This window comes from Balaenoptera borealis (genome assembly GCF_965194805.1).
Source record: "Balaenoptera borealis genome assembly, chromosome: 4".
Taxonomy (NCBI): Eukaryota; Metazoa; Chordata; class Mammalia; order Artiodactyla; family Balaenopteridae; genus Balaenoptera; species Balaenoptera borealis.
Genome location: NC_138861.1, coordinates 62961149 through 62976114, shown reverse-complemented (window position 1 = coordinate 62976114; position 14966 = coordinate 62961149). Strand labels below are relative to the sequence as shown.

The 14966-nt window shown below is 34.3% G+C and overlaps 1 protein-coding gene across 1 annotated transcript; it reads right to left on the bottom strand.

Annotated features, from left to right (window-relative positions):
* Window positions 1-2371: 2371 nt before the first annotated feature.
* JCHAIN (joining chain of multimeric IgA and IgM) lies at window positions 2372-12193 on the bottom strand. The gene is made up of 4 exons (XM_082390323.1): window positions 12004-12193; window positions 7630-7756; window positions 3897-3977; window positions 2372-3305 (listed from the first exon to the last, which is right to left on the bottom strand). The coding sequence occupies exons 1-4, from the start codon at window positions 12065-12067 to the stop codon at window positions 3101-3103; spliced, it is 477 nt and encodes a 158-aa protein (XP_082246449.1). The 5' UTR covers window positions 12068-12193; the 3' UTR covers window positions 2372-3100.
* Window positions 12194-14966: the final 2773 nt, after the last annotated feature.

Below are 14966 nucleotides of genomic sequence, written 5' to 3'. Positions count from 1 at the left end.
TATAAAAGCTGTGTTAAGTGATATACATACATTATGGCATGTATGCTTATTTTTATAAGATAGTTATTTCATGAGATATTTTATGAGATAGTTATTTTTACTCATTTTTCAACCTTACATTGAATAAACTTGCCCTTGGTGACTTGTCATTTAGTCTCTAAGTAGAGTATTCCAAGCTAGGCCATGGATTTAACCACTATACTACACTGCCACCCCAAAGCCTGTCTTAGTATCTTTGCCACACTCAATCATCATTGGTTGGGAACAGCCCATGGACCTCACACAAACACAAAGACAAAGGAGCGGTTCCTTTCACAGCTGCTTCATCTGCACTGACTCCTCATGTAGCCCTGCTAAATTGTCCACTTAAATGTATGAATGAAACTAACAGGAAGGCTTTAATCACTCTTCAGTAACTCATTTAAGAGTCACCAGCTACTCTGGATTTATACTGAATGAGTTAATGCTTAATAAAGCACTTAGACTAACACCTAGCACTTAGTATAAGGGCTAAATTGTTATCAATATGATAATTCTAGAGTTTAACTGAACTTCTGAAAGAAGGAAGACCCACAGGACTTTAAGTTTGCAGTCCTCTTCCAGCTGGCATTTAATGAGGCAATAATACTGGCATAGGGCTCTCTCCTACAAGAATCTGCAACATGGTACCAAAAACTTTTTTTATTGGGTATGCAGAGAAACTAAGGCAAAGATGGGAGTACAGTAGAGGAGGCTCTTCAGAAACAGTCTCCCCCTAAAAGTTCTCATCACAAGGGAAAAAAAATTTGTACCTATATGAGGTGATGGATGTTAACTAAACTTATTGTGGTAACAATTTCACAATAGGTAAGTATGTGAAGTCATTCTGCTGTACACCTTAAAACTTATACAAAGTTGTATGTCAGTTATATCTCAATAAAACTGGGGGATAAGTCTCCCATAAATTCTCAGAACACTTCGAAACCTATTTATTTGCTTTACGTGATTCTGCCAAGTGATTGTGATTGTGCATATGTCTTGTTTCCTCAACTAAGCTGTACTCATATTCATTCATTCAACAACTATTTATTGAGCTCCTCTACGTGCCAGACACCCTTCCCAGTGCCGGGGATACATCAATGGGCAAAATAAAAACGGCTGTGCTTGTGGCGCTTATGCATTGTTGGAGGAGACACCATAAACATAATATATAAGTAAAATGATATAGTCTGCTAGAGAGTGATAAGCACATGGGGGTGGAATAAACCAAGATAGGGAACAGGATTTGCAATTTTTTTTTAAGTAGTCAGGGTGAGCTTCATGGTGAAGATTGTTACCGAACTGAACTGGGGTCCAACTGAGCAGAGGTCTAGGAAGTGAGTGGCACTATCTTGAGGGCACTTATCACAGATCAATCACCAAAAATCTAGCAGAGTTCCTCGCATGTGGTAAATATTCAATAACTGTTTACTGATTAAATAAAGTTCAAATTCTTGGCTAAAACCACATACCAGATTGAAGATTGGTCAAGAATGATTTGTCTTTAGCATATCAAAACTATGATTCCTACTGAAGCACCAGAGTGTCGGAGCCTTATCCCTAAAAAAAAAAAAAAAAAAAACACTGAATAATCAGTATGAACACAGTGGAAGTTATTAAAAATGACTATTACCGTTTGAAAAAAAAAGAAAACAGAACAATGTTTCTTCAAGAAACTGATTTTACTAATCAGCCTCTCATTATTTTAAATGCAGGGTCAGCATTTACTTTCCACAGTAGTCTTAGATATGTATGCCAATTGGCCTTGACTTTCTGCCATAAAGAAGTTTTATGTGCCATGAGAAACACTGTATTTGTCACGATGGACTTGGCCTTTTTATTTAATTTTAGGTATAAAAAGACAAAGCTACCTCAAATATTACAGGTTTGAATTCAGTGATTGATGCATAATTATACTTACAAACTGTTCCTCAGTAATAAATGATATTTTTATTTATTTATTTATTTGTTTATTTATTTTTGGCTGCACTGGGTCTTCGTTGCTGTGACGGGCTTTCTCTGGTTGCGGCACGTGGGCTTCTCATTGCAGTGGCTTCTCTTGTTGTGGGGCAGGGCTCTAGGCACACGGGCTTCAGGAGTTTTGGCATGTGGGCTCGGTAGTTATGGCTCGCGGGCTCTAGAGCACAGGCTCAGTAGTTGTGGCGCACAGGCTTAGTTGCTATGTGGAATGTGGGATCTTCCTGGACCAGGGCATGAACCTGTGTCCCCTGCATTGGCAGGCGGATTCTTAACCACTGCACCACCAGGGAAGTCCCATAAATAATATTTTAACTTACATACAGCAAAGTTAACACAAGCAAACTTTTTTCCAGTAAATTATTTCACACAGGTATATGCTTATGAATCTATTTAATTGTTCAAACTGTGCTGGAGAATACATATTTTGGAATACATAATTTGTTAGATTCAGTTATAACAGAGGTGATTTCTAATGGGAATTTCTCACACTATCCTGATTACCAAAAAAATTTTATTAAAAAAAATCCATATCATTTGCTCCAAATCTGTTATATCAAAATATATTTTTCTATTATACACTTAATTATGTCACTTTCAGCTAATTGGTTTCATAAATATTAGAGATCCCATTTTAAATTATTTTATGAATATTTCCAAAACATGTTTTCCAATTATTATTTTTCTAATGAAGACAAACAATTGACCTATATTTACATATAAATTTTCTCTGCACAGTGATACTTTTTTTAAAGAGAATAGTATAGAATGTGCAAAAGCTCAGGCTCTCCAGGGCAAAGCCAAAAAAAAAAAAAAAAAGGCAAAATTTAATTATGTCTCCTGATTTTTACTCTTTTGAGTTTTATTTTCTCCCCTTGTCTATTTTTTTAAATGCTAGAAATTTACCTTAAAAAATAACAATGCTACTATTTCAGTTATTTGCCCGGGGGCAGGGGGGTGGGGAGGAGTGGGGTAGTTAGTTTTATATTATCCAAAAAAAAAAAATCATGGTTTCAAATTCATTGGTAGTAAATATATTAACTACCTGGAATCAAAATGGAGAGCCTTTCAAGATAAGGAGTTGTGCAGTCAGCAATGACTTAAATTAGTCAGGATAGCAGGAATCCGGGGTCAAAGCTGTTTCCACTATTTTGGTCTTACCACCATAGGTAAGTGGGACCCTGTTTGTATAGCACTTGTTTCTGTCATAAGTGTAACAGGTCTCAATGTCTTCATCACAGATATTGCTCTGGGTGGCAGTAACTACTTGATTATCCAGCTCCACTTCCGTAAGATCACATTTTTTACAGCTGAAAAACAAATATATGCATTAGACAACCCCCATCAAATGTTGTCTCAGAATCTGAGTAACTATACATTTCTATCCAAAATCAATTAGTTCTGACAAAGGGTGACTCCTTTCAGACTTCAACGTCTCTATAATACAGAATTATTTACGTAATTTTTAAACCTTCAGTTGAAAGTAAGCAATATAATTAATAATATGATAATATGATTGTGAGGTACTAGGAGTAAATGAGTTATTTATAGTAACAAAGAAGGGTTTGTTCTTTAATTTTTTATGCTGGATTCTATAGCTTCCAAAGAAACACCTGCATGTTAATGTGTCTGAATTATTGAACTATAAAGACAAATTGGTCCTTTGTACTAATGGCAATAATTTCATCTTTAGAATAAATTTACAGCTAACTTTTATCTGTGATAAAGTTTTATGAATTTATGATACCTAATGATTAACATAGGAATTAATGTATTCAAAAGTTCAAATTATATTGGTAAATGTTTATAACCCAATTTGTTTTCAAAAACATTCTTACTAACAATTTAATTAAAAGTTATTGACTTCAATATCTGTATTAGTATGAAGGAAAATCTCTTACAGGTCGGACAAATGGTACACAAATTTGGTTCTCAGGGGTGAGGTAGGATCAGAGATATTCTCCCTGCTGTTCAGAGGAACACTAAAAAAAAAAGAAAGAAAGAAAACAAAGAAGAATAATGAAATTAGCAGATATTGCTATTTTTGGTAATAGGTGTATTGCTAGGACAGTACTTACTGTTTCATTCGGACATTTAGCACTCTATAAACACTCTTTAGTAATACTATTACTCAGATTTCACAGCAATTGTTACACTTTAAACACTGTCATTCAAAATAAACCTCACAACAACTCCTCTGTCAACTATCTTTGATTACTTGGCAAATCCCTGCTTTTCCTTTAAAAATAAGCTCAAGTTTTACCTTCTCTCTGATTTTTACCTTGATCCCATCCCCACCCCTCAATAAACTCCTTCCTCTGTAGTCTCATTAAAGTTTCTTATATCTTATTATAACAAATGCCATATTACAGTTGTTTACCTACACAGTAGTTGCTTCTAGATTCTATAAATTCCTTGAAGCAAAAACATTTACACATTCCCAGTGCCTTGCTACATATGTGGCATGTAGAATATGTTCAATATTTATGGAATGAATGGACAGATACTAATATCCACATTTTAGAAATGCAGTAATTATAAATCAAAGAGGTTGGTGACCTACCCAAGGTCACACAGCTACTAAGTAGTAAAGCTGGAACTGGAATCCAGACCTCTTGATTTGGAGATGTTCCATGAAAAATTACACATCAACTAGTTCAGGTGATTTCATTAAATTTTACATTTTTTCATCTATGTCACCACTCCTCATCATATGCATCCCTCCCTACCAAAAAATACAAAAAAAAAAAAACAACAAAAAAAACTCATGTTTCCTAACTCAGTATTTAGCAATATTATCCACATAGATATCCAAGCCAAAAACTTGGATACCACCCTCAGTCTTCCCTCTCTGTCATGACCTATATCTAATCCATCTCACAGTTCAATTGATTCTGATTCTTTGCATCTGTGAACTCCAGCTACTTGATCAGGACACCACCATTTCTCTCCTAGTTTGCAGCAATACCCTCCTTCAGTCTTGAGCTCTCCAATATATTAGCCACATTATTGTCAAAACAGTCTTTTTAAAATAAAGCCTAATTTCCTTCTCTGCTTAAAACCTACACTGTCTCCCCCTAGAAAACAGGGTATCATTAAGATGGCATAGAAGACACTACGTGAAATACCTCTAACTCTCCAGCCTTATCTCTCACCACACCACCCTCTTTATAACATGTGCCAGCTGTAAACAGCTGCTTGCAATTGCACAAACTTACCACGATTTTCTCATCTCCAAGTCTTAACAATGACAAAAACAATAACAGTTCTAACATTTACTAAGCACTTACAGTGTGCCTGGTACCTATGATAAACATGCTAACATGATGATCTCATATAATCCTCACAGCAACCCTGTTTCCTTTTCCTGGCATGAGCTGCTTCACCTATCAACCCTGCCGTTCCCCCACACACACTTACCTAGCTAACTCCAGTTCAGTCAGCTAACAGCCATCATCCACTTCTACCACTTACTCCAAATACCCTCTCCCGCCTCCCCCTGCCACTCTCCCACCTCCCCCAAGGACTGGACTGGGTGCCCCCGCTTCGTGCTCCTATAACATCCTATGCCTACTCTTGTCATAGCATTTACAATACTGTATTGAAACCGCCTTTTCAATTATTTAAAGTTCCCTACTACACTGTAAATTCTCTGATGGCATGGACTGTGTTTTATATGCATTATTTTATCCCCAGCTCCAATCCTCAGTGGCTTTCAGAAGCACTCAATAAGTGTTTGCCAAATTAATGAATGAATGATCAACTCTTTATTACATTGTAAAATCTCTAGTAGTATTAAAAAATGTTTTAAATAATGAGAAAAATAAGGGAATAAACATGTATGAGTGTTTCACCATGGGCCAAACACTGTTCTAGGTGCTTTTATAAATTACTATATTTAATCCTCACAACCTTATGAAGTACATGTGTATATATACATACCTATATAATTATTCCTTTTTTTCAGTTTAGGAAACAGGCTCAAATTAGTTAAGTAACTTGCCCAAAGTCACATCATTAGTAAGTGATGGAGTTGGGAATAATGCCATAATGACACAGCAATGATAATAAAACTTCCAGAAATAAGATTAGGGAAGCATCAATACACATCAGGGAAGTGGCATAAGTAACTGAATTGCCTGATTTTAATAAATAATATATCATAAAAAGAATCATGTAATAGAAGAAAAAGATAAATTAGAGAATCCTGGTGTGCCATTTTAAGTCTGTCCCCTGGAGATTTAAACATAAGATAGACACTCCTCTTCAACATGGTTTAGGTGCCAGAGTCATGGATGGCATCCCCTGAAGTTACATGCTTCTCCAATTGTTCCACCCCTAACAGGGAGCTATGTGGTACAGACTCTGTGGTCAGAGAAAATTTGCTAGAGGAAGAGATGTCCAAGCTAAGACATGCAGGGTACGGAGTTAACCAGGCTAAGAGGGGTGGGAGAAAGAGTTCTTCAAGCAGAGGAACTAGGTTATGCAAAAACGGAAGAGGAAGAGAGCACTGTGAGTGTGAGGAAATAAAGGTACTGCAATGTACTGGCTTTTCAAACATGAGGTGAAAAAAATAGTGGCAATGGAAGAGCTTGAGAGTTTTGCCGAGCGTTATAGGTCAGGCTGAGACGTTCGTAATTTATCCTAGTAACAACATTATGGGAACCAGCAAAGGGATTTTAAGAAGGATAGTGACATAATGATAACTGGCACATAGGTTAGGTGAATAAGTAACAGCAAATATGTTTTGAAAATGTGCCAGGAACTACACAGTCTTTAAAAGGAATAGATCTTCTCAATTTATCTTTACAATAACCCTATGAGATACATATTATTTTCCTTTTAGTAAAGATGAGAAAGTTGAAGTTTAGATTGGTTAAGTAACTAGCATACCAGGGCACATAGCTATTTAGTGACAGCCAGAACTCGAAACAAATTCTTAAGCATATTATACTTCTCCCATTGATTAAATGGGATCGAGTGCTATGTTCTGTTTCAGTAAGAGGTGTTTGATTAGGGGGGAGGCTATTCAAGGTAGAAGTAGTTCACAAGGAAGACATTAATGACTAGATCCAATAGGAATCTCAGCTCTTAAGTATTATTAGCATTTTTGCTGTCGAATAAGACTTTATGACAGACTATGTGTGAAATGAAATAAATATCTGAAGTCCAATATACAAGTGTAGACGAAATTAATTTAGTCAATTTGATTAGTCTACCTTACTTTTATGGAGACCGGCAGTTGAGTACAAAGTGAAATACTCTGTGGTCCATATATGGTACAAAACAAGCCTTTTAATGTTATCTCAAGTTTCACTTTGAACTGATCAAGGGCAACTAAAAGTTCTGATTCAAATTGAAATAACTCCGTATAAACAGGGCATGTTGATGACTAGATTCGACCTTCAGTTATTATTTGATCTAGCTGACTGGTTTTAGGTTGCCTGGAAACCTTTGTTCCTGCTCCCAACTTCTACATAATTGGCTCAAGCCCATTAACCAGATTCAACTAATGTAAGGTGCTACACACCAAAAAGAGGAGCAAAGATATAGGTATCACATGCAAACAATTGCTACTATCAGAAAGTATCTCTGCTCACAATATGAAAAAATGCAACATGAAATACCACATACATAATTCTGATGTTTCTCTCCACAATGTCTTGACTAGGATCTTCAGCAGAAGGGATGATCCTGGAAGTAATCCGGGCACACTTACACTTGTTGTCAACAAGAACAGTCCTTTCATCTTCATCTTGGGCTTGAAAGATAATATATATTAAGAAGAAAGGTAAACGAAAGTCTATTTTTATACTTTCTATCGAGTTAATTTATGCCCCTCCCCCCAGCAGAAAACTTAAGTTTTATGGTTGATCAGTTTTGGCTTTCTCCATTTGTTCTTTTTCCTAATCTAAAATAGCTAAGTGGAATCTCACAGCGTAGTGAAGGAAATCCAAATGAACTCCAAAAGGAATTTTCTCTCCTTCCCTTGGACCAGTCCATGGTCTTTCTAACCTGACTGAAAGAATTCTGGTTTTAATCTAAAGCTATTAATAGAGGCACAACCCTCTGAATGATGTGGCTTTGTAAAAATCAGTGCCAAATGCCAAAATGAGAAAGAAAACAAAAATCTAAACTGGATTTCTCTCAGACCAGAGCAATTTATTCAAAAGTGAACAAAAAGTAACATTAGCCTTTATAATAAACCCAGTTTGAAGTGTCACATCCTTCCTGAACTCCCAGTTATACTTTCTTTTTTCCTTAGATTGCATTAGAACTAAGAACATGCATATTTGCCCAAAGATAACCTTATTTTGTAAGACTTTAAATATTCTCCACTAAAAGTTTCCTAAACTTAATTATATTCTTCTTTTTCATAATAACATTCAGGTTATCATAGTATAATGATTTAATACAATAAAATAATAAGTGCTATATTTATTAATATTTCTTATAAGAATTATTTTTAAAGATACAATATATATAGACATAAGGTGCTATAAATTTGCTAAAACAATTTAGAATATATTGTGAGGAACAAGTTCTATTTAATATAATATGCACGTGTACAGAAAAAAATAATGAATGAGTGAATACACAGATGACTATTAAAGCCTTAACTCTGAATGTCAACATTTACTGTCTAATCTGAATATTATACACAGATGACTATTAAAGCCTTAACTCTGAATGTCAATATTTATTGTCTAATCTGAATATTAGACAATGAGGTCTGGTAAGTGCTGCAAAGAATTAACAAAGAAAATTTCTTATTATCTGGACTTCGATCAGTTAACAGATACCTGAAGAGTTAATAATAAATAGCTTTACTGGTGACTAGGAGACTAATAATCCCATTAATAAATATAGGGAACACATCAAAAAAAAGCAAGCTTGGAAAGGAAAATAGTGAATTAAGTTCCGGAATATATAAAAAAAGTTTTACATTTTTTTATTCTGAAATGATTTTAGTGTTACAGAAAATTTGCAAAAATAGTACAGAAAGTTCTCATATATCCTTCACCTAATTTCCCCTAATATTTACAACTTACATAACCATAGTACAGTTATCAAAATGAGGAAAGCAACACTGATACAATACTATAAACTAAACTACAGACCTAATTCAGATTTGACCAGTTTTTCCACTATTCTTTTCCTGTCCAAGGATCCAATCTGGGATCCCACATTTGATTTAGTTGTTGTGTCTCCTTAGTATATATGTATGTACTCTAATCTGTGACAGTTCCTCAGTCTTTCCTTGTCTTGTAAAAATTTTTAATAAAAAAAAAGAAGATGCTTCTAATATATGTAGTGGGTGGAAAACAGTGTCATTTCATCTCTCTTAAAATGCATAAGAACCTGAGTAAAAAAAACATTGTTTTTTTTCTTTAAAAAGTTGAAAAATTAATGTAAAAAATTAAAACAATGTAAAAGGGCTTCCCTGGTGGCGCAGTGGTTGAGAGTCTGCCTGCTAATGCAGGGGACGCGGGTTCGAGCCCTGGTCTGGGAAGATCCCACATGCCGCGGAGCAACTGGGCCCGTGAGCCACAACTACTGAGCCTGCGCGTCTGGAGCCTGTGCTCCGCAACAGGAGAGGCCGCGATAGTGAGAGGCCCGCGCACCGCAATGAAGAGTGGCCCCCACTTGCCATAGCCAGAGAGAGCCCTCGCACAGAGACGAAGACCCAACACAGCCATAAATAAATAAATAAAAATAAATTTAAAAAATTAAAAAACGCAGTTCAAGTACTTTCTTTAAAAAAAAAAAAAGTTAAATCATCAGTGATCTGGATAATAGATTGTTTAAACGTTAAAAAAAAAAAAAATGTAAAAGACATAAATAGTCAATCCACTCCCCCAAAAAATAAATAGCTTTATTTAATAGTGTTAATTAAACAATAATAATGATGTTAAATATCTTTTTTATTCCTATAATTTTAGCTAAGTGACCTTTAAAATTTCCTTCCATCAAGCCTCAATTAAAAAAACAAAGACTTAGCACACAAATTCAAGTTATAAAAGTTAAATGATAAGGATAGATATAATTGTAACTGGAAATCTAATTATTCTGGTGACGATCCCAGAGCAGAAAGGAGCTAACTGCAGTATTTCAGTCTTAATGATAACAGTCATTACAAAAACATTTTAAGACCATTGTTATCGTACTTATAATTGTTTTGAAGTACTTTATAATGCATTATTATGCCATTATTCATAAGTTCTTAATAAATCTTCTGATAAAAGTCTATATGGTATTGGAGAAAAATCATTACGAAGCAATTTAAGACAATGATATAATTCTTCTTAATTTTTTTAAGAGTAAGATGACTTAAATGGTGTCCTTTCCCTCCTCCTGTATTCATGACTCTTAAATGCTTTCTCTCAATAAAATAGAAATGAGCATGTAATGCCTGACCAAAAAATACAGATTGAGTCAAGTAGTGACTTGACCATTAAGTCTTAAATAGAAAATATCTGTATTTTAGTTATGACATATATTATATTTTCTTGCCAGAAACCTAGGAAAAAACCATCATTACTGTAACTATATAAAAATACTAGGTAGCCTAATATACCTACCAGAAAAATGTACAAATACTTTCAATTCACCAAGACTTATAAGATCCTAACATTCTGTTTCATCGACAAGCAGTATTTTTCCTAATAAACCTGTTATTGTAGACTATGCCTCACTTTATTCCAAGAGCACCTGAAAGATAGTAGGTGCTCAATAAATATTTGTTAAATTTAATTCAATTCAAACGAGTTAGAAAATAGACTTAATACATATTAGATATGAACATAATGAGTTTACTAAAAGGTGATTCTCTTATACAGGAAGAATAGGATAGTAGTTAGGAGTGTGGACTATAGTGTCTGATGGCCTGGGTTCTACCTACCACATGCTTGTTGTATGACCTTAGGTAAGTTACTTCATCTCTCTAAATTTCAATGGGCTCAACTATATGTCAGAAACAATAATAGTACCTACCCTCAAATGGTTATTGTGAGAATTAAATGGAATGTAAAGCAGTTAGCATAATACCTAGAATACAGTATGTACTCAAGAAATTATAGCTCTTTTATACATATGTAGCTATATATATGTTTCACATATGTTTATAGGTATATAAATATGTTATAAACGTATGTATTTATATATACGTATAGGTACATATACATGGTTTACTACTAATATCTTTATGTTTTAAATATTATTAGAAATTCATTATTCTTAATGCTAAATTAGTATAAACTATATGTAAAATCACTGTTCTTAATTACATCATACTCTGTCTTGAAATAAGAATGAGATCAAAAAAAAAAGAATAAACTCAGTAAGTCTTAGAACAAACCAGCCAAATTATATCACTTCTAATTCATATGCCCTTCTAGATGAAAATTATTAAACACTGTACTTCTATATTCAGAAAATAATCCATTTTCTATAATAGTTTGAAAAGTTAATAAACAAAATAACTGAAGTTCAGCCATCAAGTTATAGGAAACGTGTACAACATTAAACATTGTTAAAGGGTCATAATAAATCTGTAGGCTCAGATCCAGGAACGTTGTTAGAACGTATTAATACCAAGCTCTCTGGGGAAATAAAATCCCAATGTACTCTATATTGTATTTATAATAATTATTACTTCATTTCTCCAGAATATAAATTTGAGACACTCAAGGAGAAGATTACTGATTTTCAAGATTGAATATGGGTATTCGTGTAAGTATAGCTATCTGTACTTATCCAGAAATATCCACTTTCTTATTCTCTAGGTTGTAGTAGGCAAACAAATAAGAGAAGAGAAAAAAGAATAAAAAGAATTACAATGAGTCTTGTCCATGTAAATATCACTGCTCATACAAAGATTAAGACATCTTAGAAAAAAGTAGCCAGCTAGCTGTCCAACCAAAACACAAATATAAATGTTTAAATCTGAAGAACAGATCTGTGTTCTATTTTTCCTTTTATCTGGGTTCATTCTCAAATACCACATACCTGTCACAAGAACAGCCATAACAAAAATGGCCAGGACTCCCCAGAAAAGCAAATAGTTCTTCATCTTGACTTTCTTTTGAAAAACTGGAGCTAAAAAGTCAGGGTTAAGGTGTGTGATCTATAAGGAGTGTGCAAATGATGGTGCTTCTGCTTTCTTAAAATAACACTCCAGGCAGCTAACAAACTAAAAACAATCACAACTGCGGTTGAAGTCTGAAATTTAAATACTGCACTGGAAAGAAATTATGGCTCAGATTTACGTATTTTCTTCCAAAATATCCCCTAAACCCATGTTTTGGTGCAATCACTTTTTATTTTACATTTATTCTATATAATTAAATCAGAAGACTAATAATTTCAAGGCAGTAGTCCATTAAGAATGTTTAAATGGGGATTCTCAACGTTATTACCTTGATAATAAAGTTTTCAAGTCTAACATAGTATGATACTTGTTGTGCCTGGAACAATAAATGAAGGAGAGAGAAGGAGGAGGAAAGAATTAAAGCCCTTTAAGGTTCCAATTGCATTTTATGTCAACTTTTTCTTCTAGTCCTTCATTAACCAAGTTACCAGGTTTAACATACAGATTATAGATTATATATATAATATATATATATTCTCATTATTTTCAGTTATTTTATAAGTTCAAATGTGGAACTGGAATTAGAAACAGGTGGATGCTAGATGTTATCAGTTGCCATGTTTCAATTTGATAGTATTAAAGCAGACCCTGTATTTGCTCACCCAGTTACACCTTTCAGAATTGTAAATCCATGAAATGATGTGTGTTTGAGACGTCTGAACAGAAAACTGAATCACCACAGTATTGCTTATAAATTTTTTTCACTAATTAGTGTAAAAAACAAACAAACAAAAAAAACCCCTGAGCTTTTGGATAGGGCATCCCCCTACCTCCTACCCCAACACGCTAGAATGTCTCTTAGGCAGGGTTGGCTACAATTATACAACATCAAATCTATGTTACTTTTGGTTTTCAGTTCTCTAATTTTTTAAGGATCTCCTAGAATTTTGAGAGTTAGTAAAGAAATACTTCAGGACCATAAGTAGGCAAGCGGATTTCACAGCTGGCAGTAAAAAATGGCAGAATGAAAGCTATTAAAGACTAGCACATAATTGTACTCCTTCAGTCAACACGTACTGAACGTCTAGCAAGGACAAAGTGCCAGGCACTAGAACACACAATATTATTGCACTATCAAACTTTGTTCTCATTTTAATTTCTACTTTCATAGGACTTAGAAACTATTTGAGGTTAAGAAAAATATACTGGATTCACATGAATAATTATATCTTATAGAAAAAGAAACATCTGAAAGCTCATTATTTTAGTGTGTGGTCAGGATGTCAAAACAAATATCAACCACTTAAGATCTAAATAACTGATTTATTATATCACTCCAAAAAAAAGAGTAACTAGAAGTTAGTTGGATACATTTTTTAAGCCATTATTTCCTTGAAAATAAACTCAAGGGTAGACTGCCTCCCCAACAAGCAAGTTGGATAAATCTCTGGAGACAAATTAAGGCCTCCCCCAAAACTTATTTTTTATAAAAGCCAAGACTGACATATAATTACTAAGCTAAAGAAAAGCTCTATATTTGATTTCTATTCTTTCAACCTTATAGTTTTGTAATTCTATTATGTAAACCATGCATCTAAAATAAATTATTTTAATAAAAATAGTGTGGACAGTGCCAAGTGGCACTTTTGCTACCAGAAGAGAGTTACCTATACATGCAATATAGGATCAGGACAAGTGTTTTGTCAAGTGTGGTCCCGGGGTCATCCTCCCTAGAGTATTAGTCAAAATATAGATTTCCTGGCTACACCCTATCAGAATTTCTAGAGATGTGACCTTGAAATACGTATTTTTAAAAAGTCTTCCAGTTGATTGATGTACACTAAAATTTGAAAATTGGTACACTAGAAGCCTGTGGGGAGGGGGCATAACTAGCAGCATTAACTATGGAAGAGCCAGAAGCTAATAAAGGTAATTTTTTTAAACAAATGGGCTTACATTGGAAATCACTTAGCTGAGGCTTATATTCACTTCTATTTATGTTTTATAGGTGAATTGTTTCATAATCTTTTTAGTAGGTCTGGTTTAATTTTTAAACCACTTCATCTCTGATTTTGTTCTTCCTACTAAAAAATGTATCCATTCAAGTGAGTTAAATAATTGGGAGCTTAGCCCCATGTTCTAAATTCTTCACCAAAAATGGTTTATTTTTCCACATTTAAACATATGATTCTTACAGTAAGAGTTTCAGTGGTAGACTCATTTGGATGAAAGAGATCTTAAGGTAATTTAGTCTCACCTTCTTTATTCCCACTCAAGTTTTGTTTCAATTTCCTATACAGCAGACAGCCTGAGTTCAGAAAACTATCTGAAATAGGTCGATGCTTCACTTCCTCTGTACATAGCTTATTATATTTAGGATACTCAAATCATGACAAAGACTTGATTCTCTTGAGACACAGACAATACACTCTCCTTGTTTTCTTCCTATCTGACTGATGACTCCTGTTCAGTATCTTGCTGAGTTTTCCTCTGAATATTAAGGTTGATCCTCAGCCTTCTCTCTTCTCTCATCCTCTCCCTAACTGATTTTATCTGATCCCATGGCTTTGAATATAGGACATGCTGTGACTTTCAGATCTATAACTGTAGACTTTACCTTGCCCATCGAGCTGCAAACTCCTGTATCCAACTCTCTATTTGATACCTTCACATGGCTATCTAACAGGTATCTAAAACTTAACCAGGCAAAACAGTACTCTCGATGACCAAGCCACCCTCACACTTCCATTCCAATCTCTTTTCATCTTTAGTCTTCCTCATCTCTGTAAATGGTACCTCCATCTACCTGGTTGCTCAAGGCAAAATCCTCTTCTTTGATCCCTTTCTGTTCTTCTCCCTCATGTTCAATTTACTACCATGT